This window comes from Melanaphis sacchari, unplaced genomic scaffold (assembly GCF_002803265.2).
Source record: "Melanaphis sacchari strain LSU unplaced genomic scaffold, SCAv2.0 Contig1_pilon_pilon, whole genome shotgun sequence".
Taxonomy (NCBI): Eukaryota; Metazoa; Arthropoda; class Insecta; order Hemiptera; family Aphididae; genus Melanaphis; species Melanaphis sacchari.
This window is the reverse complement of record NW_020270976.1, coordinates 2,956,376-2,983,727: the sequence shown is the minus strand read 5'-3', so window position 1 is coordinate 2,983,727 and position 27,352 is coordinate 2,956,376. Positions and strand designations below refer to the sequence as shown.

General features: G+C 26.2%; 1 protein-coding gene across 3 annotated transcripts in view; it reads left to right on the top strand.

Moving 5' to 3' along the window:
- Window positions 1-7,347: 7,347 nt before the first annotated feature.
- Window positions 7,348-27,352, top strand: part of LOC112593138 (allatostatin-A receptor-like) — a 189,788-nt gene continuing 169,783 nt past the window's right edge. For all 3 annotated transcript variants that reach the window (XR_003114582.1, XM_025337445.1, XM_025337446.1), the window contains exons 1-2: window positions 7,348-7,822; window positions 24,358-24,897. Coding sequence is in view for 2 of the 3 variants with exons in the window: in XM_025337445.1 (XP_025193230.1) it covers window positions 7,664-7,822; window positions 24,358-24,897 (699 nt within the window). In the remaining variant the exon portion in view is untranslated. The remainder of the gene's footprint in view (window positions 7,823-24,357; window positions 24,898-27,352) is intronic.

The window sequence follows — 27,352 nt, the reverse complement described above, 5'->3', positions numbered from 1 at the left end:
CTATTCCTTTAATAAAATAAGAATAATCCAAATTTAACATGTTGAATTGAAAAATAACTTACAAGATATAGTTTTTTTTATATAAAGGAACATTATTGTATATAATATAAAGTAGGTATTATATTATTACAGTAACACATAGGTTACACTTACAATACATACCATATTACCAGGTACTGCATAATTTTTTTATTAACATTTGATGACTTTCGAGTTGTTATTTTTGGTTGAAATAAAATGATTCCTCTGGGATATTTCTTTATTTCAGGAAAACTCAAGACTATGTGAGATTACGATTACCCAAACGTAAAATTAATAGACACATAACCCAAAACCACTTCAACCCTTTTTTTTATTTGATTACACATGGGATTTTATTAATATATTATTATCAAATTACGTATATTTTTTTACTCAAAATTCTACGTACTTTTATTACAAAATGGTGCAGTTTTTTTCCGGTACTTTTGATGTGAATATTTCATAGAAAACACTAGTTAAAGATCCCTGCGATATAACGTATCGTTTATGTACATTTTATATGATTTATAATTTATAATATACATTTATATGCACATAATTTACATAAAAAATAATGCACAAATAATATGGGTAACGCTCTAAACGGTTTTGTATAGAAGTTGTTGGCAACGTTGAACCCTGTGTATTTTAGTAGGAACGTTTACTTTTTCTAGACTTTTTATACATGAACCAACGCGGGTGTGGTTTTGGAACTCTGTTCTAAATTTATAAATAATAGGCATATACACACAGATATATTAAAACATATCAATGAATAGAATGCGATTGTAATAGTTTTGGATATTAAACGCCCTCCGGATGAAATATATTCTAAATGTAGCTATATAAAAATAGACAATCGTTATGACTTTAATAGATGTTTGAAATTTTAGTTATGCTTTAAATTTTGTACAAAATAGAGCACCTATTCAAGTAGATAAGAAACTAATTTCACCGTATCATGTATATTTTAAACATAAACATATTTACAGAAATATTGAAAATAAATTAATATTATTTTAACTTCATGGTATTTGTAAATATCGGAAAAACATACGTACTGGAGAACGGAGCAGACGAGATCTACCTAGTTCAACTGTTGAAAAAAGACAAGATACATCGATGCAACAAAAAAGCTGGTACCTATATCATAATCAGCAGACGAACCTTCAGACCTTTCAGAGGTGGTAAACCGCTATAAAACAAGTTTTTACCTGTTAAGCAGCTTGGAAGAATAATAGAGAAGCTTTATGGCATGAAAAACAAATTCGTGTTCGAACAATAATAATTATATTTTTTAAAATAATTAAATTTTCTTATTTTCAATAGAAATTTTATGATCACACGGCGTTATGGATAGGTTATATAGCTACACCACTGTCGTAGTAATATTTTTTGTACCAACAATAAATATAATAATGATCACACGGCGTCCTAGCTAGGTTATTTAGTTACATCATGTCACTTCTGTTGTGCATTAGTTTTTCCAGCTCAATCACATTAAATACTAATAATATCTTTTTTGTATTTCTGTAATTATGATAAACGAACATCCGAATAGTCCAACTTAATGATGTGAGACATTAGGTACTCAAGAAAATCGTTTTTAGTCATTGTTAGAGCTTGTAACCTCCCTGAACTTAAAAAAAGTAGATTTTGATGTATTCGAATAATTACTAATGGTCAAATTATAAGTTATAACCTTATGACAAATAGATTATAAAATCAGCCATAAGTTAACTCGGTTATGACTCTACAATATACCAATAGTACATAAATATATTAATAGCATTAATATATTTTATTTTTAAATTTTTAAAATTCAGCCCTTTTGTATAATAAACCCAAATTTTTCCACTACTAATATTACACAATGTTAGTAGGTAAGTTAAAAATTTAATAATAGATCATAAGACATTTTTCATTTCTTTTTACAGGAAAAGAATTTTTTAAATATTTTTTTCCTAATTTACAACACAGAAAACGCCTGACACATTTATTTTTAATTAGTAAAATATTATTTTATTCATTCAAATTTTATTATAATTGATTATGTATTATTTTATTTACAAAATAATAAAATAATATTCTCATAACTGCTGTTCTTTTCTTAACATTATTAGTGATTAAATCATTTTTAAAAAAATTTAAATTGAGTAAAGCATAGTTATACAATTTTTCAAATGATGTTATCAGTATTTAAATACTGAAATATTTTCTCTGCTAGACAGACAATAATAAGAATTGAGATAGAAAAAAATAATTAATTAAGTAACAGTTTGTTTTCTAAAGATGTTTGGACTATTTTCAATATTTTTTATTATTATGACTCTATGTTATTATTTAACTCTTTTTTAATTAAATTTCATTAATAATATTAATACTTTTAGTTGAGATATTTTTAAATTATTTTCCTACATAAGTATACATGACAATTTAATGCAAGTTCATTCATATTTTATTGTATTTATTATTATATTCAATAGTCTTTGCTAATCATTAGTCACAAATTCTTATTATTATTTTTTTTTAAATATAAAAAAATATTCAATAAATACTACAATAAACTAAAGATTGTTTAAAACCATTTTATAAATTCACTAATAATATATTATCATTACTTTTAAATTTAAAACATTACTTTAAAATATAAATTATTCGTGTTTTAATAAACGAGCTAAGTTGTCGGGTCTGTATTGTGACTATACATTGTACAGCTACAGCCATCATGTTTTATGTTTTGTTATTGAATTCAAATTGATATTTACTTGAAATCATTTGATTAGATAGTTAGATGTACCACATGGCATCATATGAGTACAGTGAAAAAACGAGATGGCGTCCACGGAATGTGTGAAATACCAAAGCTAGTAGATCTTGATTAATGAATTATACTATAATTAAAATAGCAAATCAGAATACAATACAAGGAACTCGACACGATAGACGACATAACTATGAATCCAGCTTAAAGGAAAAATCAATAAATAACCGTGGTATAATATGAAGTACCTATACTCGTACATACTATTATGTTATTTTATATTTTATTATTATTATTATATGACCATTTATGCAAGCGTGGACCCAGGTTGGTCTAGTTTGCCCTTTTTTTTTAATTTGAAAATATTATTTATTATAAATCTTCAGATATGTAAATTTAAAAACATAAATAAAAATTGTTAGTATTATGATAAAATATTATTTACAATTTTTATTTTAATATCTATTATGCACTAGTTTAAAAAATGTAATTTTTCCAAAAAAAACGTACTCCCCCCACAACTATTTCAGATTTCTAGTTCTACGCTTGTATAATATATAGGTAAAAGCCATGCGATGATTATTGACCGCGAAACGATAACTAAATTTCAATAAATAATTATACCAACTGAAATAGTCATTACGTTAACGCAAGTTGGTACTTCTACGGTACAATAATAATTTTCGCAAAGATATTATATAAAAAAAAAGATTTTACAACGTTTGAATCAGACGTCCGAGATAATAGTTTTTACGATTAACGATTTATGGTTGAAGATGGCTGTTTTCTACGAACCGAGTTGTGCGTTTATAATATTTAATTTTACAAAGTTGTTTATAATTTCGCTCTTTTTTCCATAGTTTTATTTTTTATTTTTTGGAATTTTATAAAGGTACAATACAATCGTGATTTTTTGTTTGCCAAAAAAAAAATAAAATAATAATAATGATTTCCAAACCGTTATTGATTTACGAACTTGCTATACACGACCGTCAAAGGTAAGAGTATGTTTAATAGAATGATTTAATACGTAGGGATTACGATTAAGGTTTTGAAGGTGTATCCATCGAAAGATCAAATTATCTTGTACAGTAACATGTACCTGCACCCACATATCACGGTATAGAGCACTAATAAGTTAAAGCTTAAAATACCAATTAAGTTATGAAATATTGAACAAACTTATATTTTATTATTTATAATTTGTAACTAAATGAAGTAAAAAAAAATGTATAAACTTAACTATCTTAATCATTTATAATAACTTTAATTTAAAAATGAATGAAAACTTAAGTTAATTTTCCTATTCATACTTATAATTAATAAAACGTTTAAGTGTAATATATTATAGCGTGTACAATATTGAAATTTCACTTCTGATTTCTCTCATGCACTATTTCATTATAATACGTTTTAGCCGTATATAATATTATAATGAATTCTATGATTTAACTATCGTTGTCAATTTTTAAGAATACGTTAAGGTGATAAAGATATCGATTTAGTATTAAAATAGTAGTTTATTTAGTTTATACACATATTGAAAACGGTAATAGATTATTTGCCGATTGTCTTACTAATTAAATACACGAGTATTCAAAAATTTTTAAATTGGTTTTATATTCAACTGTAATAATTTATAATATAATATAACTAATGCTACGTGCCTACGTATAAATATTGTATTGTTTTACTGTTGCTGATATTATATTTGTTTATATCGTATGAGGTGTTCATAAAATAATCAAAATTTTTATTTAGTGTGCATATATGGCATTAAAAAAAAAAAAAAAAAAACTGAAACTAATTACTCATTGTTTTCATAGACACTTTCTAAAAACATCCTGTACAAGCTGTATTGTACAGTAAATAATAAACTGTGCTCCAATCTAAATTATTTTTTAATGAGATGATTGATGATTATTGATTGATTTCAAATTTCAAATATGTACTTATTAATATGATGTCTTTAACTCATATAAGGTATATATCATTTATACTTTTACTATTATGTAAATCTAACAGTGATTATAGTTTGTTTAATTTAATTACTTACTTATTACTTATTACGAGTAATACAATTTTAATTGGTTAAGTATATTGTACGGTTGTATAAATGTATAATTTTATAAGCTATTAAATATTAAATTATATTTGGTTATAAATATTTCTTAAATTTTTCAATAAACATGAAAAATACGAAATATTTGGAGTTTCTATTATATATTCTATGGATTAAAGTCTTAACTTATATGATCGCAGTGCAATCATTTATGTGACTTATACCAAAAGGATTTTAGGTTTAATCTGTATTGATAAAATGGTTTTATCTTGTTTAGTTAATTAATATTAACTATAATTGTTAATTCTAATTAAAATTAAAATTATAATATATTGTCTATAAATACGAAATACTTAGTTATTTACCTTATCTAATACTTTCTTAGCACCTATTCTCTAGGAGGCACCTGCCTTCCATCTTATTTTAGATGTGAGACAATTGTACTACAACAACTGTCGCACTCGGTTACTGTATTACAATAATAAATAGTAACTATAGAATTATGATACAGTAGTAGTATAATTATAAGTCTAACTTTCCATGTCATTTTGTAAATCTACAAAGAATGTTTTTTTTTTGGTACTAATAAGATAAATATCATGATAATACCTATTATGTGCAAATATTTTCGTATAATTAAAAATAAATTTTCTAAATTCTTACTAAAAAACACCTTTTGCAATTTCTAAACATTTCAATTGAAAATTTTAGGCTACTTCTATTAATTATTGTGGCCAAAGTCGGGTTGATTTACAAGACACTGTTAACTTAATGGGATACTTTAACCTGTCCCTTCGTATTGTCCAAAGTCTTTGCCACGAATTGTTTATACTCAAACATATTATTCAACGGACACAATAACAATACAATGATATGAAAGCAAATAGATTACCTAATTTAAAAACTTTAAATATAGTAACAATTTTTCGTTACTCTATGATCAACAGTCTCATCAAACAAAAAAGTATTGTGACATTGTAACGTCAAAATATGCGTATATATTTTACTACATTAACCGTTAGTACATAGTTTATTTTGTTTAAGGTGGCACTGTAGAAAGCATTTTTCATGTGTCCCGAGTAAAATACTATCATTAATAGTGTTCACGTGTAGGTAATGTATATTCTCATGACGGGCTCGTATTCTTTTATAAGGGCCGATTTATCGGTACACGATATATTTGTCAATCTCAACGAATATTTGTATTTTCTAAATATAAGTAGGAAGTTCACTAAAATGACGCAGTAACTTTTTTTAATAATATTAAAAATTGTATGAAACATCATTCTACCTAAGATAATGATTAATATCAATAGACTAAAGTTAAAATATGTTTTGTATATTTTTTTTTTAGAATTTTAATGAAAGCTATTGTTCCATAGTAAAATATACTGTAATTGTTATTTTTGCTATAAAGCCGTAAAAACACTGTAATAATTGTTAGTTGTTTGACTAAAAGACAAAAAACCTAATGACGACATTGCTCCCCAGTCATTTTAACTGAGAAAAAAATTGATTTTTTTAGTTCGTTTTAGCGTTTTCATCAGTATACAATAACTGTATGTCCAACTGAAATTTGAAACTAGGCCAAAATCGTTTCTTTAAAACAAAATATTCGTGTATATATAAATGTAGTAGACTAAGGTAACTGAGCTGTATACGATTTTAATTGATTCAAATTAAAAATATCGATTTGAGTTTTTTGTCAAAAATGAAGTATTGAAAACAATAGACGATGAATTATGTAAGTTTAATGATGTCTTTAATTTATTTGTCTTATGTACGGGAATAAAAGCAATTGTTATCTGTGATCATTTTTTTAGTATATTTTTAATCAAAAATATCCGCCAGTGAATAGTACTGGACCCTATGGGTGCAAGCGAATGGAATAGACACGATAAAATTAAATATAGCTTTCAATTATTTCCCTCTCACTCTCTTTCAATAAAAAAAAAAAAAAAAAAAAAAAAATACCGATTAAAAAATGAACTTTCCGAGCAATAACTGTTTTCAGTCACGCCGTGATACACAAACACTTAGCATACATTTTCACCGTCGTCGAAATTCGCTTAGGTATTATATATCATTATCATATTGTGAGCACAGTTAACGGGTCCACATTACGAAAAAAAGGCTATGTGCTTCTGTCGCCGTCGTCATTTGCGTATGAATATCGTGTGATGGCGGTGGTGACAACGTTACATACTGCCCGACAACGAAAGGCCAGCGTGCGTGTGCGTGTCCGAAAACGTGTGAGATGGGGTGGGCCGTGTGAGGGATCGTCACGGCGCGTGGGTAGATTATACACGTATGTATATACATAGCGGCGGCGTGAGCCCCCGCTGGGCCTGCTACTCGACCATGTGATGGGTAGGTGGACAGTCGGTATTTCGGATGAGCGGGATAGGGCATGGTTTCCGCGGACGGGGCGTGCGCGAGGTGTTCGTCGCGTCTGATCACCGCGCGATGCGTGTTCGTCGCGCGGTGCCGAGTAAGAACCACGGCAGTTTGTCGCCGCGCACCGCCAAACGCGTACGCCGCGCCACCGCTAGACGCTGTCTGCGCTGGGGCTGCTCGTCGAGACAATCTTCGCGCGAGAAGAGACACGGCACGGACGTCGCGCGAACCCGTCGCAGTCGTCGTCCCTTGTCGCCGCCCTCGCACTGGTCACCGACCCCCCGTCCGTCGATGATTCGTTAAATTGACCATTGCCATATTATCTGAAGGTCGTCCCCACTCATCGTCGCGCCTCGTCCCTTAATCCCGAATACCGACCTCCATCTCCCCTGCGATAAGACGGACGCCCTCGCATCACCATGAAGCCGACCGTTGACGTACCCACCGTGCTCGAGGACACCGCGGTGTACAGGTACGAGATGTGCCGGAACATATCGGGCGCCAACGTTCCGATATGCGCCGATAACAGCACCGAATTCATTGACTTCAACAACACCGACGACGACGAGATCCTTCAGGTACAAACGATCGCGGTTCATGCGAGCAAACGATAATATTTTCTCGTACGTTTCTCGTGTCATTTTCAATTTCAAACGCAACGAGATTTATGTCGTATGCGTATTTTTGTAGAGCTATACGATCTCAGGTCTTACAGACACCTCGTGGTGGTGTCCTGCCCCGTGTTATTAAGTAGGAATGTACGATTAAATGTTTTACAACTGCTAGTAGCGTTGGTGTGTTACGGAATACTGCCACGTACAGAACAGTTTTTTGGGATTATTCAATAACTTACAAATTCTTATTAAAATGTAAGTAGGTCGATCTAGACGTAGATATCGAGATGATAATATATCATGCACGCTTTTTTGTTATATAATTATTACATCATACAGACCACTGCAGATCAAATATTATAATCATTGACCGTTGTGCGATAAAATAGGCTATATTATTTTAAGTATACTGCTTAAAAAATCAAATAGTATTTTTTTTTTTTTTATAAATATGATTTCTATAGTAATCTTAGATTTTAAATGAAATGTAAATACTCTCGATTTTCTCAAATTTTAAACAAACTCATTTCATCAAATTAATATTGTAATAATATAATTTTTATTGCAAATCTACGTGAATAAATAAGTAATATTATGTATGTAGTTTCGATATTTCTGTTTATTAGACAGGTACCAATAATTTTTCAATTTTTATCCATGGATATTTTTCTTACTCAAAATAATACTCGAGCTACAATAATTGTTGGGCTCGTTTTATATTCAAAGTTTCCAATAAAGAATACAGTATATAAATCATTCTGTAGATAATTCAATTACTGTCGTTATTGTATGGATATCATTACATAGTATTATAACTCCAGTTGAAATTGTATCGTGAAAACGGAGTTTCCGTGAAATTATAATATAACACCGTATTTAAGTATAGTAGTAGGTAAAATGATATAATCGAAAATATGACAACAGGTCCACTAACAAGTAATATCCCGTTGTGAATTACATTCATAATATGTCACATAACATTTTTAACTCATTTTACATATTTCACAATGTATTTCTTCTAAAGTAATATATTTATTGACGTTCATTTTAAATGCGCATTAATTATTTATTATTATTAGGCTGGAGCACAGTTTACGTAATAACCGGAAGTATTTTTGATAACACTACCTATGACATACGTGATGGTGCTTATCGTTTGTCTCCCCTCTATTGGTTCTGTAGTGCAATATTGTCTTCATGATGCGTATTAAAATTGTAAATAGTTTGAAAGGTTTTTCAATGAAAAAACGAATACCTACACGTGTTATTGCCATTGAAACATTTTCCGCACATCTGTATATATAGGTACCAACTATATTATTATTACAATAGTTCCATACGAAATAGTCGTTATAAGCATGGGCGATTACTTGAAAACTTTAAAGTGTAATCTCTATAAATACCATGCATTTTTCGGTTTTATTAAAATTTGTCCCATAAACAGAGTTGTCTTTTATGGATATGTATTACTTTAAAATGCTCGTTAATATTTAATAGTAAGAATTATATGCAAAATTTTTAATTATAATTTTACTAAGGTATACATAAAATGCATATTCAAGGTACTGATAATTAATATTAGTATTTAATAATAAATAAGAAGTTTTTAATATATAAATAATTAAATTTCGATTATCATTAAACTATCTAATTTATTTAGTCATAAAATTTTAGTACTAAATTCTAATTATATAACTAATAAATGTTGAATTATAGTCACATTTATAATGAACAAATAACTGAATGTTTTAAATATCACTAGAAAGTGTTATAATAAAGTTAGATTTACTTTTATTTTATAATTTGACAAAGCGCGATAATTATTTGTTGCTACTTAAATTATTTAAAATATTTAAAATTAATTTATGCTACATCTTGTTTTTATAATAATGATTAGATAAATAAATCGTATAATTTATCCGACCGATTAAACCTAATGAATAGTACGTCTTAAAATTATTTTTTTATTTTTTTATTAAAGCTTATTTAGAATCTATACAGAAAAGTACAATAAGTAAATTGAATAATAAAGTAATAATAAAAACGACTTGGTTGGCTTGAGGGGGGGGGGAGAACCGTCCATCAATAGTATCTATCCTGCTTAATTTGGTGGGTTCATGTGAAGAGATCGATTTTTTTCTTTTTTTTCTATTAGGCAAGAACGTCTTTTGGCTGTTTTCTTTTTAATCTCCTTGGAGGGTTGCTGGAGATGGTTATAGAGGACATACGGGAAATTCAAGGGTTTTAGATTGAATGTGAGTTTGAGTAGAACTTTTTATGGTGTCGAGTTGCTAATTTATTGACTGTTAAGACATGTAGATCCTTATGTAGTTCGTCGTTGGTCATATACTATGGGGTTCCAATTATTTGTCTAAGACATATCGATTGGGAGTCTTGTATAGGTCTTATATTAAATGATTTGGCTTGGCCACAGATTTGGATACCATATGACTAGGCCCGTATTTACAAATATTGCCACCAGGGACAACATACAGTTTGCCGCCCTCTCCACCCTCACCAAAAAATAAAAATAATAAAAATAAAAATATTTTAATCAATTGATATAATACAATTGTAGTAGTAAATAATTATATTCGAGTTGATAACGAATAAAAACTTTATTAGGTATATTAAAAATCTATTTTGGAGTAATTATATTATTATATTTTATACTATATTTTTGTATTATTATACGTATTAGGTAAAATGAGCTACAAATAAATTTTACATTTTTGACCATTTCAATATTTTGCCGCCCCTAAAACTAATTTTAATATTGCCACCAGGGGCAATCGTCCCTCCGAGTCCTCTCTTGAATACGGGTCTGCATATAACCAAAGAGAAGTAATAATTGTCTTGTAAATTAATGTTTTATTTTTAAACTCATTGAAGGAAACAGTAATAGACGAAAAAAATGTAGGCGTGTGTTAGATTGTTTTCTTTTAAGTTTGGTGTGTTGGGTCCAGGTAAATCTTTTGTCAAGATATACTCCAAGGTATTTGGTTACATTTTCGATAGAAATGTGTACATTGTTGAGTGATAGTTGTGGACATTCCTTCTAATTCTAAAATTTAAAAAATATATAAATAATAGAAACTGATAAAAATTGTCTTATAAAAAAAAAAAAGAATTATTACAAAAATAACTATGTTTTTAAAATTATTAATACTAAGAACTTAACTGAGTTTAATGTAAGAGATCAGAAAAATAGTATAGATTTAGATATTTAAAATTAAAAATTCACTATGAAACAAAACCGTTAAAAATGTTGATAAATAAAATCACATAAATTTCATTTGATTCGTGAATCAAGAGGATAAAAATGAGAATAAATGAAAATGTATTTTATTATAATTTAAGATATGGTAACAAAGTCTCTACAGGTTTATATAAACATTATATTTATTAAACTTAGCTATTTAGGTATAGGTACGACACAAGAACAATTATTACATAATTAATAAATCAAAGTATAGATAAAACATTTTTATCACTAATAAGTAATAAGTAAGTAAAAAAAAAAAAGAAAATTGAAATAAAATACTATTCTCCTCGAATGTATTTCCTAATCTTTTGTTTTTTTCTTAATGTTTTTATAAAAATATTTAAATTAACAATTACATTAACATAATATCTGAGTAGTAGGATTTAATATTTATTTAATATTTATAACCGAACAGTTTTTAAATGACGAAGTTAAAATACATTTTTACTTTTGAATAAACAAAATAAATATTTTACCAAAACAAAAAAATGGAATAATTAAAAATATATACAAATAAATAATAAAATATGATAAATTCCTTTGAACAGGACAGCCATTTTAATAAATAAAGATTCAAACATGGTTTTATATTATAAATTTATAATAACATTATGTAACATTTTCATTTACATTGGTGGTACATAATTTTCTCAACGAAAATACATAATTATGATAATGTAAATTTATGTAATGCTAATGACCAAGTAGCAAGAAGTAGAATAGGTAATGATAATTTAAAAAAAAATTTCATTTTCGTATGGGTATTTAATAATTTAGTAGATCAAAAATATTTCACCATCTCATTAAATGCATAATTAATGAATATATTTTATATTTAATTTGTCAGTAAACTGAAACAAGGTTTTTATTCAAATAATTTCAAACGAAATCAATCACATCACTTGTATGGGTAATTTTAACCAAGCAAACTTAGTTTGATCATATACAATTCTTCTTCGTTATATTTTAAACTAAATATAATTCGATTAGATATAACAACATATTAATAATTGTAACAAAAACATAATAAAACTAAAAACGAAACACATAAGTGAAAACAGTGATAAAATAATAAACTAGGTATGTTTAAAATGACTTGAAAAACCCCAATTAAATTGCTTTCTTATAGAATTATTATTATAATATGATAATCCTATTGAAATTTAATATTTTATATCTTATAATAAAAAAAAAAAACTAGAAATTAGAAAAATTCATAACAATAATGAAATATGTTTGACAATAATTTAATATTAATTAGTATTATAAGTATCAAGTATTTTTTTTTTTAAACAAAGATAAAAATATTATAAGTACTTAATACTTATAATTTTTATGAAATAATTTATATCCTAGCTTAAAGTTTGTTATTCGTCAATAGACTTTATTATAACTAATAAATCAATTATTTAAGTAAGAATATATTTATACTTTAAACTAAAAACTAATCAAATTAATTAAATGTATTGAAAAACGATACAAATAAAAACTAACTGATTAAAACTAGTTTCAAAAATATCACATCAAGTTTTGCTTATTGTATGCGAGTAATAATATACAAAGTAGATTATACTTAATTTATAAACAACTATTTTTTTAAATTTTCATGCTGAATTATGAATTATATATATCATGCATACATATTACATGTATGCTGTGTAAGTTTTGATTATAAAATAACTTTTATATTGGTACCTACACATCATATTATAATACACATAATATATGAATAGCAATTAAAAAAAATAAGTATGATAATTTTAATATTTTCAATAGTAATAATACATATTTTGTTTTAAATACATACATTGTATTTTTAATTGTCATTCCATTATTGTTTTTATTTATATTTATTTTTATTTATAAGCTTGAAATTTGTTAGTACAAATAACTTTCATGTTTTTCAACTTTTTTTATTTGTTTATGTATTTATTTATTTTATTATCTTCCAGTATATAACCTATTACAGTTCAATGATTATAAGATTAAAATAGAGTGCTAGTTATTCAGTTAGTTTGTAAAATACTTATAACTTTATAAGTTATTACTAAAATTTTTTTTTTATAGGTTAGGTATATTTTAAAAGCCATTAATTATTTTACTCATATTTATATGTACTCACAATTAATTCAAATTAATAATAATTATAAAAAAATTTCTTTAATCATATTTATTATACGAGTAGCTATAACAAACAAATTTAGTATTTATTATTTAATTAGGGAACTATATAGATTGTATATAATTGAATCTATACCACTCATAAGAATATTTTATATTAAGTTAAATAAATCAAAAATAAGATAAAATTAAAATCACTTTAATAAAATTATGATCTACACAACATACGTTCAAAAGTTTATTAAAATATGAATTAAATATATTTAACAGCTATGCTACAAAAGTTTAAAAAAATTGTTTGACTGTTATTGTATATTTTGTATCATAAAATTACATAATTTGATTAGATATCATAAATACCATATTTTTGTCATCTATGAATACCTATAGTATGATGTAAAATATATATTAACTTAAATTATTAAATATTTATACAAATAACTTGAGTTCAATTTTAAAAATAATGTATACAATTATACACTTTAAAATTTATATTCTAGTAATAATATAAATATGAAATTAATATGTATAAAATATTGTGTTACATAAACAAAATATTCAAAGTACGTTAGAGAGGTCTGGATATCATATTTTGAAAGTAATACACACATTTTTGTGTAATACGAAGAGTTGAGTCTTAAATTAAAATAATTTATCTAAAAGTATTTAAAACAAGTTTATAATTTTTGTATATTCTTACATCAGTTAAATAAAATTAATAAAAAAAGAAATAACTTCAATTAATTTATGTGTAATAGCACAATAGTAATTAAATATCTGCTGTAATAATGAGTAGATCAGAAATTTGTGACAGGTGTAAACATTGTGTACCTATATTCTAAAATCATTTTTTGATAGCATCATATTTTGTTTTTTTGGCAACTGTACAATAAGTATTTTTTAAATTATATATTATATGCAATTTAGGTTATTAATGAATTGAAAATGTATTTATTTCGTAGTTTTAATTTGTTGTTATTTTAAATATCTAATTTGAATACTTATTGGGATACGAGGAGTGCTTCTTTTTAGCCCAAGGACTAAAATTATAATCAACCAATTTTAACTAATTTCTGTTTATAATCGTTTTTATATGATTATTTATCGTTATTTTAAAAATGAAACATATAACACATTAAATACACCCACTATAGTATCAGCTGTTTTTAATGTAGTATAATAGAAAATTATAGAGCATTAATATTTAACATTTTGAAAAATTAATAAAATTATAATTTATACATAAAATGTATTAAACTTAACAATAATTAGTTCATGATAATGTATATAATTAAGTACTTAACATGTCTTCCTTTTTGGAAGAATTTATCATATTATTTTCTAAATAGTTCAATTCAATAACATACAGAAACTACACCTTCATAGAATTTTATTACAATCATATTATATAAATCATCGATTTATGTAAAGATTTGAATTAAATTATAATAAATTTAATATTAAATAAAACTACGAACTACGTTTATAATATTTAATTATGTCTTATTTTTATGATCAAAGTTAATTTTCAACAATTTGAAATGGGGTTATGTGTATGTTGTGCTTATTTAGTAATATTAATTCAGTTTAAAAATAATACAAATAGAATTGTACAAAACTGTACATACAGCTTTTTATTTAATATTATAATAACATGTAAGTGGATATTTATTATACTGCTTGTTGGTGAGTTGATGAGAATAAGTTGGCCGTTAATTTTATCAAGTATGAAGGAATATAGTTTTCATAATCATTTATACGACTCATTAAGAAATAAAACAGTAATATTATACAATTTATGATGGTCGAATTTTGAGGGAGCATTAACACTGAAATATTTAAACAGTTAAATGTAATATACGTAAATTGTATTGTACTATGTATATTATTCTCTATATTTATGTTTTGGCCATTTACAGTTTTCACTGATTTAAAAGTTTGGGTAACCATTAACAAACCTATTTTGAATTTGATAGTTCAATTTTATTGATGTCATTCTTTTATTGTTTTAGTATGGTCTATTTTGTACTACACCTTAGTTATTTAGAAGTCCATACAGTTTGAATTGATTGACAGAATATAGAAATCAGTCACAATTTTATTAAAAAATTAGTCTCAATTTTGGTCTTATGTTTATACAACGATTGTTATCCCCTTCGTTTTTTTTTGTATTTTATATAGCTATACATTTATGTCTGAAAATGTATGCTCACTTTTTAATTTATACTTTGTATCTCATAATTTCAGATTGCAAAATAAACTATAATATTTATTTAACGTAAAGTTTAAGTTATAAACTAATTTTTAATTTCAACCTGCACTACCAACTATCTATCTAACGATCCAATGAGGTGTCTAATGTTAAATGCCAATGCGAACTCACATTTTGTTTTTCCTTTAAGTATATTTAGTGATTATTTTATATTATAAATATTGTAATATTATTGAATTCAATTTTTATTATGATTTAAATGCAAAAGAATAATACCTGTAAATATATAAATAAGTGAATAAATAATAGTTTTAAAATCTAGCTATTGTACAGCAATGTAACGCTAACACTTAGTATCGTAGTCCATGATAATTGATTGGAAAACAGACAAATTTTCTGAGATCGTACTATCATTCCTCATAAGCTATATAATATAAACACAGTAAATGAGAAAAAATGAGAAAAATAATCAGCATAATGTTCATATACTAACAATATATCCCCCAAATGTTCATTATTATTATAAAAAAAAATCGTAATCTCGTATAAATTTTATTCACTTTTATAAAATAAATAAATTCTGCTAACATAAACTGAAATCGTTTTTTTATTTGTATTTCATGAAGTAGAAGATGTGAATTTCCATTTCATGAAATAGGTAAGAATTATTGTCAATATTTTTTTATACCAACACCATACTCATTTTCACTTCAAAGATACATTTCGTAAACGGCATATCCCGTTTCCCGTTCATGAAAAAACGTTTTCACTAAATGGATGTGACATATTATTATACATATATCTTTAAATATATATATATATATAATATGATATGGGATATTATTCATATATATATTATACATATCTAGTGGAAACATTGAAAATATTAGTGTATATTTTATAATGTAAACTGTTTACATCAATATAAATATTTTTAGATTTTGTATAGTGAAATAAAATATTACTTAGTTCAGGATTTATTTACGTATATTCGATATATCTATATTTTTATATATAATATATACAATATATAAATATTAATTATTAAATTCAATTATAAAATTGATTCGTGTGTTTAATTATAGAGCTTTTTTTTTATTTTAATTTTAATTTATTTATTTTTTATCATTTGTCTTTTATACAATAATAATGTAAGTAAATAATAATGCACTAATTCTACATAATTGATATTACATTATAAATACCTATCCATTTAAATTGAAATGTAATCCACCAAAAGGTTCACGAGATAAGTAGGTATTTATTGGATACACAATATTATAAAATAATATGTACATAGGTACTAATCTGCAGTGTGCTTGCTGGGTTATGGAATTAAAATGTATACGAATGCATTACGAAAATGTCATTTGCGTAACTGCCTCTTACTAACAAAATCAATTCGCGTATCAAGTTTTAATGTAAAATAGGGGTTAGTTAGTCATTTTATGCCGAGCAGAAACAGTCGGAAGTTGATTCGAATAAGCATTATATAATATCTGGTAGCTGATTAATTTAATTAGGTAAATAAACAATTATACTGATTTATTTAGAGTTTATGTGTATTACAATATATTGTGATATTCTGAATACTTAATAAAGTTGCAAACATATTGATCTGTATAATGATATAGATACAAATTTAAGTGCACCTCAACCGTATACGATTCACCGTCATTTAATAAAATAGCATCTTAACTCTGCAACAAGAGATTTGTATTTACTTGTACGTATTCTTATCGCTACATTAACTTGAAACTTCAAGTACTGTTTGTTATTATTTAACAACATAGTTAATAATAAAATTAAAATACAAATATTTAATAATAATAAACATAAATTACTTAATAAACTTAAATTAAAAACATAATAAATACACACATACATAAATATAACATAAATTTAAAAAATATAAAAACTTATTTGCATGCACTAATTTGTCTTCATGGATATAATATATTATAATTATTTTTTAAATACTTGCTATTTCATTTAAGAATAATATATGATAATGAATGAAAATAATCATTTAAAAATTAAATAGTAAAAATATACATTACAAAAAAAACCTTAACATTTTACAAAGTCATAATATTTATGAATTTTATTTTCATCGTATAATATTATCATTATTTTTTTTTGAACTCTTATCATTATAAATTTATTACTATATTAAATGAATTCATTCGTGTATAAGAAACCACCTGCCTGGATGCATAGCTAATACATTTTTAATGAAAATCGTGTTATTGGGATGTGTCAAAAATTCACGAACAAAGAATCATAGTAATAATTTATCTTTCTCTCTAATTTTACTTTTCTATTTCATCATTATACTAGGTGAAAATTTTGCAATTTTTACATAATGTTTATATTATAATTTATTTTTTCTTTGATTACACATTAAACTGAATTTCACTATTCGTAATTTATACTTAAATATTTTATACAATGATTTGTGAGACCAGTCATAATGTTCACACAATTTAACATAAAAAAATATGAAAAATTTAATGGTATACAATGATTAGATATGGCTTTGCGCATTATAAATTAATATATTTATTATTGTAAATTTAATAGAAACTATGATTTTATTTGATATTTTCTAATTTAAAACTAATTACAGCAATAATTGAAATTTTAATAGTAGATTTTCAAAATGTTTTTCTGTAGATAATATTTTGTAATAAGCTGCATTAATTGTTTGTTATTTTGAGTATTAAATTCTGTATGATATTACATTGAAAATGGATAAAGATAATTCTTAAAAAACAATTTATTAACAATAGATTCAGACATTATTAAATATAAACTATTTTATTGCTTTTTTATATTATATATACTCGAATGTAGGCAAAAATATATTCTTTAATACAAATGAATGAAATATAATTAAAATAATATGTTTTTTTTGCGATTTAAGAATAATTATTATCAATGTTGAAGAATAATAATATAAATAAATACATAATTTAATCAAAGTAGTATATTAGGTAGCTATTAAGCATATAATCTGTTTGTATAATAATAAAATTTGAAAAATAAAAAACAACCCAATCATATCTAAAATTAAATTAATTTTTTAAATGTTTTCGTAAGAATTTTGTAGTTTATTGTGGTTGAATTATATATATTTTGAATTAATAGCTGCCACATAATTCTGTGAATTTGTGGAGTCGTATGGATTTGAAAAACCATTGATATACATACACGATTCCAAATATTTTAAATGCAGTGCTGCTATTTCAAAAACGTGTATAAACAAAATGTATATTATTATTGTAACATAATATATTATAAATCGTTTTGTACTTTAAACCTTATAAATATTCAAACAGTACATTTTATATCATCTATCAAAATTATTAATACTAATATTTCGTCACGTCATAATCCATTGTATATCAATTATTGAAATTTGTAATTCTAACATTTCATATCTCCATGATGATACTGTCATAATATTGTAATAAAATCTTAAGTTAATTAAACTACAAAGATTTGTAATTTGTTATATTGTTAAGGAAATAATTAACCATATACCTATTCAAATCACAATATAAAATGCGATAATCTGAAAAATCAATTAATGTGTATAATATAAATTAAAATTATGAATTATATTTTTTGAAATTTTTGTTTTTAAAAGTGTAGAATCATTTAAGTATAAAACGATTTGTAATCTATTATTTTACAACAATAATACATATCTTCAGAATGGCAATGTTGAATTTAAAATTAGTTGGAATTCGTAGATATATTTATCAATGGCTATTAAAATCTACATGATTCTATAAATTTGCGGAAACTTACTTCATCGGAATTTATCATGTATAATACGATAAATTTGAATTTTTGCTTTTTTAAAATACAATGCCATTCAATTGTAATTGTGTTTATGTTCAATATTAATTATTAATTTAATGTAGCTTCATGATAGCAGAATTGCATGAATTTTTAACTGGTATACATCAATACATATAGTATATAGGCATATATATGTACATGTATATATGTATACGAGCGTGTGTGTGTTGTTATTGTTGTTGTATTCTTATATTTAACACAATTACAAGTTATAAGAATACGGATAATCATAATATTATGTATAACTTTTAACAAATTGAATTTTGAAAAAAACCTATACAGGAAGAACATTTTCATAACTTATAAATTTTAATTCATATTTGAATTCTCAAAACATTTATAACTAAACTGTACTAAAGAGGTACCTATAATTTTATAAGATTTTATTTTTGTAATTACGGGATTTATGGTATATTATAATTATTTATAGTTTAAAGTTAATTTTAAGTTTAATTCATTTCTGTTGTTTTATTTTAAAATTCTGTTTTTTTGATAAACCTATGCACGAATCTGCGATTGCTCGTTTTATTTGTCTATGTATATGAAAGATTATTTTTTTTCTTAAAATATTAGTATAGAAATAGAACTATAGGTAATTTTATGCTGACGTATCATTATATAGCTTAAATATAAATAAATAAATAACGGTCAAGTTGTTGCACGCAGATAAAGGTTAATTTTAAACATAATTCTTTCATCACTGATGAAAGGAACGACTCACATTGTAAAGATTGCATAAAAATTGACACGTGTTGATGTTAGTGACAATGAGGCATAAGATGTATGACTTTCTTGTGTGCCGCTAGAAACTGGGGAAGGCCGAAGGCCGAACAAGGGCTTATTGCTAAGGATAAGGCTAGATCTATGGGAATACAGAGACTTTTGATGAAGCCACCAGCCTTTGTAGCTGGATTGACCATATCGTCTTTTTTGCCAGTGCATGCGCATCTACCATAAAATTATTTAGATAATTTTCTGGTATTAATTATTTTCTGGTATAATTTGTAGTTTTCTGTGTGATTTTTTAGTGAACAATGGGTATATTTTAATTTATGTTAATTAAATTGCAGTTAACATTTGTGAGATATTAATTGTTAGAATTAGTGATTAAATTAATATTATATTCACTGATATAATTTTGTAAGTTTTTCTTTTTTTCTCTGCTGTCTCAAATTTAATTTTAATAGGATGAAAAAATACAATAGTATCTATTAATAATTTTCAATAAATTGTTGTTTCCGTACTTAAAAAATAAACTCATTCAGTAGGTAATATTATGTCTAGAATGGTCGCGTCTTAGTAATACAGAAACTTGGGTACTGAAATATATTTTAAATATTACAATTCATTTTAGAAACTATTTAAAAATAAGTAAGAAGGTAAAAAGAAATAATAAGTAAAAAAAAAAAAAATAGAGTGAAGCGAGTCTACAGTAAAATTAAAATACATAGATTAATCAAATTTGCTACCTAAGTTAATGAACTAACATAAATAAATTGTGGGACAACGTATATATAATATGTATATAGTATTGTTTACATTATTTTATGGATACCGTGGGATAGCATGCAACATGTGTTAATCGGTGAAAGATGTACACAAAATATAACGCAGTAACGATAATGCCCTATGGCGTATTAAAAACCAATAGTGTAGGTAGTAAAAAAACTTGGACCTCCACTAATTTGGCTCCTAAAAATTTTTTTAAGTAAAACATAAGCTGAGTGTAAGGTATAATCGATTTATTTTGTTAGTTTTAAAACAAAAAAAAATTGCATTATGTCCGATAAAAAAAAATAATATAATATTTTTACTATTATAGTTATTCAATTAATTTAAATTTATGATATTGAAATTATCAACATAGAAAATATTTTAAGATATTTTATAAAGTAGTACAGCTCTATATTGTCATGTTTTTTTTCCAAATGTGGGTGATGGATAAGCAATTATAAACTATATATTATTATAGTTATATTTACTGTATGATGTCATTGAAGTTTACATAATTACATTATAATAATTATTATTAATTGTTAAGTCATAGATTAAATACAGTTTAATTTGAAAAAAAGTTAATTCTGTAATACATATATTTATTTTATTTGAGTTACCGACAACGTTGGAAATGAAAATCACATTTGGTATTTTTTTATGACATTTTACAAAAGCTTAAAAATATAGTATCGTTAATCTTATTTATAAAAAATATAATTATTTAATTTTAATATGCTCGTATATTTTAAAAATTAAAAAATATATTATGTAAAGAATGATTTTGGTTTAATATAAATCACTATTGTAATAGTCTATTATACTTGTATACACAATATATGGATAATAAATCTAATCACCGGTCTCCACATCTCTTTTGTTATTAAACCGGGTCTACACGATGATAGTATAACAGGATATTTCTGTAACTGCCGAATATGGACAAAAATGAAAAGAAAATATAATTTTATAATTTAATTATTTTAGAATGTATAGGTTAGATTTTGAATAAAGTGTATTATATGTTAATTGTTCTTGTTTTTGTAAACGTAATTAATAAACTCATAGGCGTTAGTAAGTCTTTAAATTTGAAAGGCTGGAGTTTCACATCCATTTTATTTTTATATAATCTTGTATGTGAGTACTTTTTGAGCATACCTTAAAATTGATCTTTTTACATAGGTTGAGTTGTTTTTCAATTATCATTCTCTCAATTCAGTGGATATTTTTAGCAATTATCACTGGGCGACATTAAAAAAAAAAATTCACGTGGCACGTCATAATCAAAATCAACATATATGTTTAAAAAATACTTTTTAGAATTACAAAAAAAAAAGGGATCAATAACATACAGTTTACATATTATTATATAAGTATAAAAAACAACATATTAAAATAAATATAAGAATTAGCTTGTAGGAACCAGGGCTAAAATAAAATCAAAAACAATTTGTAAATATTTATTGGAACGGCTGATCACCGGATAAAAGATGTCGCATTGTTGCATAGAATAAATTCCTTCTTGCATACAGTATTATCTATGAGTACCTAAGGTGATCGGTTACACGGGATTTCCATTGTAGAAAATTTCAATAATTATTTGTACTTCCAAATTAAATTTATCGAACGAAATAATATAAATATAAATAACAAAATTAAACATAAGAAATACCTAATTATATAATAATTTTAAACATCGTAATTTTTACAAATAATCGTTGTCGTCCAGTAATTAAATATATGGTCTACTAGTCGACAAAAAGTTTTCTCTAGGTGACATTTTTGTCGCCAAGTATACCTATTAGTTAAAATATCCACTGTGACACTTACCACACTATGTTTGTTCAAGTCGTTTTCTAATTTCTATATATTATTAAATATTGTCATGTGTGATATACGTATATATGATTATTCGACTGGGGGTTATTTTTAGGTGTTTGAATGATATAAATGTGTTTTTACGTACTTAGTACTTCTTATATCAACTGTTTTATATAAATATATATTTAAATAATATTATAAATGTAACAAATAAAATATTCATAAATTGTGGACACTTTGAATACTATGCTATCGTCTTTGCATTTATGCCTTGGAACCCTTCATTGCTGGTGAAACGAAGAAAAATACGTGTATTATGTAAAAAATCAAAAAATCTATTTGATCCTAACTCTAGTTTCACACCTGTGTGAAACTATATATTAAAAACATATATTTGTTCTTAGTATATCACATTGGAATATTTATAAAAAAAAAAAAAACACTGGCACCTCGAGGTAGACTTTTGCATTCACGGTCGGTTTTGGTTTGGCCGTGGTCGTCTGTGGGGTAGATGAACCGCCATAATCCTCTGGATGAATTTCATGAGTCGTCTAACCACAGCCAGAAGGGCGAAAAGGGAATAGGTAATACAACGCAAATGCGTATGTAGGTATAGAATTTTATTTAAAATCTTTAAAACGATGTGTGTTGTCTGGAATATAACGTTTAAAAACAATAATAATACCTCTGTAATTGTTGAATTAACAACGATTTGAATACAGTTATAACAATAACCCATAAAAAAATATAATAATATATATTCATCCTAGTATTTATGATCTTTATAAAAATAACCAAAAAAATACTCGTATTGGTGAATAGTTACGTACGTATGCAACTTTTATTACAATTGAATCCAATGCAATTTTCAAAAACGGTCAATATTTAGTCAAGGTTCTGTTCACACTTCATTGCTGTTGATTTTTTTTTTTTTTATGAATCGATTAAAATACGACGCAAAGCATTCAACTATGTTTTGTGTTCGAATGTTTTTAAAGATTTAACTTTCTTTCCAACGAACAAAATACAAAATCCTACATGGCCATAGTCATAATACTATATTATGTGTTATACTTTCAGTTCAATTATATCTATATTCTAATAAAGAATATAGGAACAATTAATATTTATAAGTTTATCGTAGAAATCATCTCTACTCTCCCCATCCACATCACACATAAACACAAATACAAATATGATCGTATATTTTATATACTGTTAGACATCGAAATCGCATCCCGAGTATTACAAAAATCAGTAGAGCCAGAGTATATCGTTTTATCGCAACTGCACTTCTACGCGAATTAGAGGTGATAAATAATATCAACCCGCGCGACTATCGCTTTAAGACTTATGATTTGCTTTGAAGAAGACGTTTGACTATAGGATACTCAATAATTATTTTGGTACGGCGATGCCCCGCGGGTATATTTGTAATATTTTAGACTTAAACTCCGACGTTTGTACGGGTTACAATAATAATTATACAACGCAGTACACGTGATATAGCGTTACACGTTCACTGCAAAACGTCGCAGAAAGCGTTTTAATGTTTTTTCAAAAGTTCGTTCGTCGGGGACACTGCGAACCCTTTTGCTGCGCCAACGTTACCGCTGGCGCGGTGCGGTTTAACGTTTTTATTCGTGCACGACGACTGCAATAAACTGCAGTCGCACATTGTAATAATAATAAATTATCGTTTGTCTCTCTGTGCAGGTGGAGCGTATCGTTTCGCTGGCCGTGCCCATACTGTTCGGCATCATCGTGGTGGTCGGGCTGCTGGGCAACCTGCTGGTGGTGATCGTGGTGATGGCCAACCAGCAGATGCGGAGCACCACCAACCTGTTGATCATTAACCTGGCACTTGCCGACCTGCTGTTCATCGTGTTCTGCGTGCCGTTCACCGCCGTCGATTACATGCTGCCGTACTGGCCGTTCGGCGACGTCTGGTGCAAAATGGTCCAGTACCTGATCGTGGTCACCGCGTACGCGAGCGTCTACACGCTGGTGCTCATGTCGCTGGATCGGTTCCTGGCCGTCGTCCACCCGATCGCCTCCATATACGTGCGCACCGAGCGCAACGCGTCCTCCGCCATACTCGTCACGTGGGTACTGATCGTGCTGCTCGCGTTACCAGTTCTCGCCAGACACGGCGAAGTAACGTACACGTTCTCTAGCACCGAGCACACGGCGTGCATATTCCTCGACCGCGACCAGAAGACCCGACCGGACGGTTACAACAAGCCGGCGTACCAGGTAAGCGAGTTTTTAAGTTACGATCGTACTATACAACCGCGGTTAGTGTTCGGATCTTAACATAACATAAAAACGTCTCACGACGGTTATCACGTCCTTACAACTCGACGATGCCGTGCCGGTTAAAGTTACCCGACCACACGCACAATCGTTTCAGTCGAATCGGTAGCCTCGAAATATTTGAAAACTACTGTGGCAGGTTTAAAATTCACTGACTTGCAAGCGTGGTTATTAAAATACTCTATGTTATTATAGTTGCGGTATAGGTTTAACGTGTACATTAAACCCGTTTGCGAATCGCCTAGTCACAGCCTCTTACCGTTTAACAAGCAATCTACTATTTCCCGCGATGTACGTTCTCAGTAAAGTTTTATGTGATGTTTTTTTGCTCAACAAATCTGTCGTTAGTCATTAAACTAATCTACATAGTAATACAGCAGCAGCAGCAGCAGCAGCAGCTGCAGCAATTAGTTGTTGATTATAAGAGGTTGTATGAGGAAGAGAGGATCTAATTTTAACTGAATATACATTTTATTTTGCATGTTTTCATATATTTTGGGGTTTTACATATTGTTTTATGTATTTTATACGTTTTTAAGATAAATAAATAAATAAAAAAAAAAAATATAAATATAATTTATTATTACTTTCTTATAATTACTTTTTTTTTAAACTAAATAAATCGTGAAATACAAAACAATAGTTCAAAATTTATAAATATGAGCATGCAAACAGATACTTTAAATATTTTAGTCCGTGAGTTTTAAATACAATATTACCTATTTCGTTAAAATAAGTTGTAATTTATTTTCTAGCTTACTAACGAAAATAAATATTTAAATAGTTTTAAACAATGAATAAGAATATTTATAGGAATCCCAGTAAAACATTTTCATATTTGTATGATAAATATCTAATTTCGTGAAATAACATATTAATTATTTTGTTTATTTCTTTTAACGAGTCGAACCCAATATGCTAAATTATTATTAGTATAACAATCAATATAGTAAATTCAAAATAGAAATTATTATGTACAAAATTATGAGATTTTAAGAGCAACTTATTTTTATTTCTGTTTGCTGAATTCGGGTTTTATTTTCCAGCTTCCGATTTAAAATTCCAATTTAAAACTTTAGTGTATTTTTTAGTTTTTATTAATTTATTGTTACATGTTTAAACTTTACTATTTTGCCGTGTTTTTAAAAAAAAATTTCTATTTTTATTATAATATACTTTGGTACTAAAAATCAAAGTTCCTAGTAAAATCCTTTTGATTTAAAAGCTTTATGTATAAATGAGTAAATAATTACATATACACTATCCTATGATATTAATTGCGTTGCGTGTGTGTGTCTGTCAGTTTTTTCTCAAAAACAACCCCGCATGTACCTACTTCGTTAGAATTGTCATGTCTTAGTGGTCCAAAAACTTGGTCATTGCAAAATGTAATTTTTATCAATTATCTACCTATTTGGAATGCATTTGTTTGTATAATTTAGCAGATCGTGTTCATATAATATGAAAACGTATACAGATAAACTAAGTAATAATACAAATCAATTAATTTATAAGAAAAAAAGGCAATTGGTTTAGCTGACTTAAACTTAATTTAATTTGTTTTCAATGAAAAAAAATTAACGCAAAATCAAAGTCATATTTAATTAAATTTTTTTTAGTTCAATCATGATCGTATTTAATATTATGCTAATTTTTTTTTATTTTTAAGCCATAATCGCATAATACATAATGCGTCTTATCAGTAATATAATTATTATTTGGAAGCTTAAATAACTATGAAAAATTATCTACTACTGGTTTTACAATTGGTTTTATCTTATATAACTAATTGTGGGTAAATAATTCTTATTGTTTTATACAGTGGGTAACAATCTCAAAAAATTTCATTTCCTGTTTTTTTAAATTTTTTATTATTATTATTATTGTCATTACATTTAGTATTTTGTTGTAGTTTTTTTTTTAAAAAACGTCAATATAGTGAGCAATTTTAAAACTGAACACGTTTGTTACAAAATCTTGACAATTTCTGATAAACTTAAGTTTTTTCAAACACGATGATTTATCATTGGGCTTAACCTTATAAGTATCGACTTGATTGACGCACCAAGCTTCTGTGTATACCTATTTTACTGCGTATGAAGGGTATACTTCCATAAATTCACAACATCTTACTTGTATATTATTTGATCTTGGCATTACCGATTAAATTGGAAACCTTGTAAAGTAGAATAGTGAATAACATCAAAGCATTATAAACAATTCGATGTTTTTAGAAATAATATTATAAAGATATTCATTTAACTTCAATGGTGAGTATGATAATCGATCATCCCGCACCTAAATACTTAAAAACCGTATTTAAAGCGACTCGTGCAATTTAATTTAAAAAAAACTAGACGAATGTTGACAAAATATAGTAACTTTAACTTTCTTT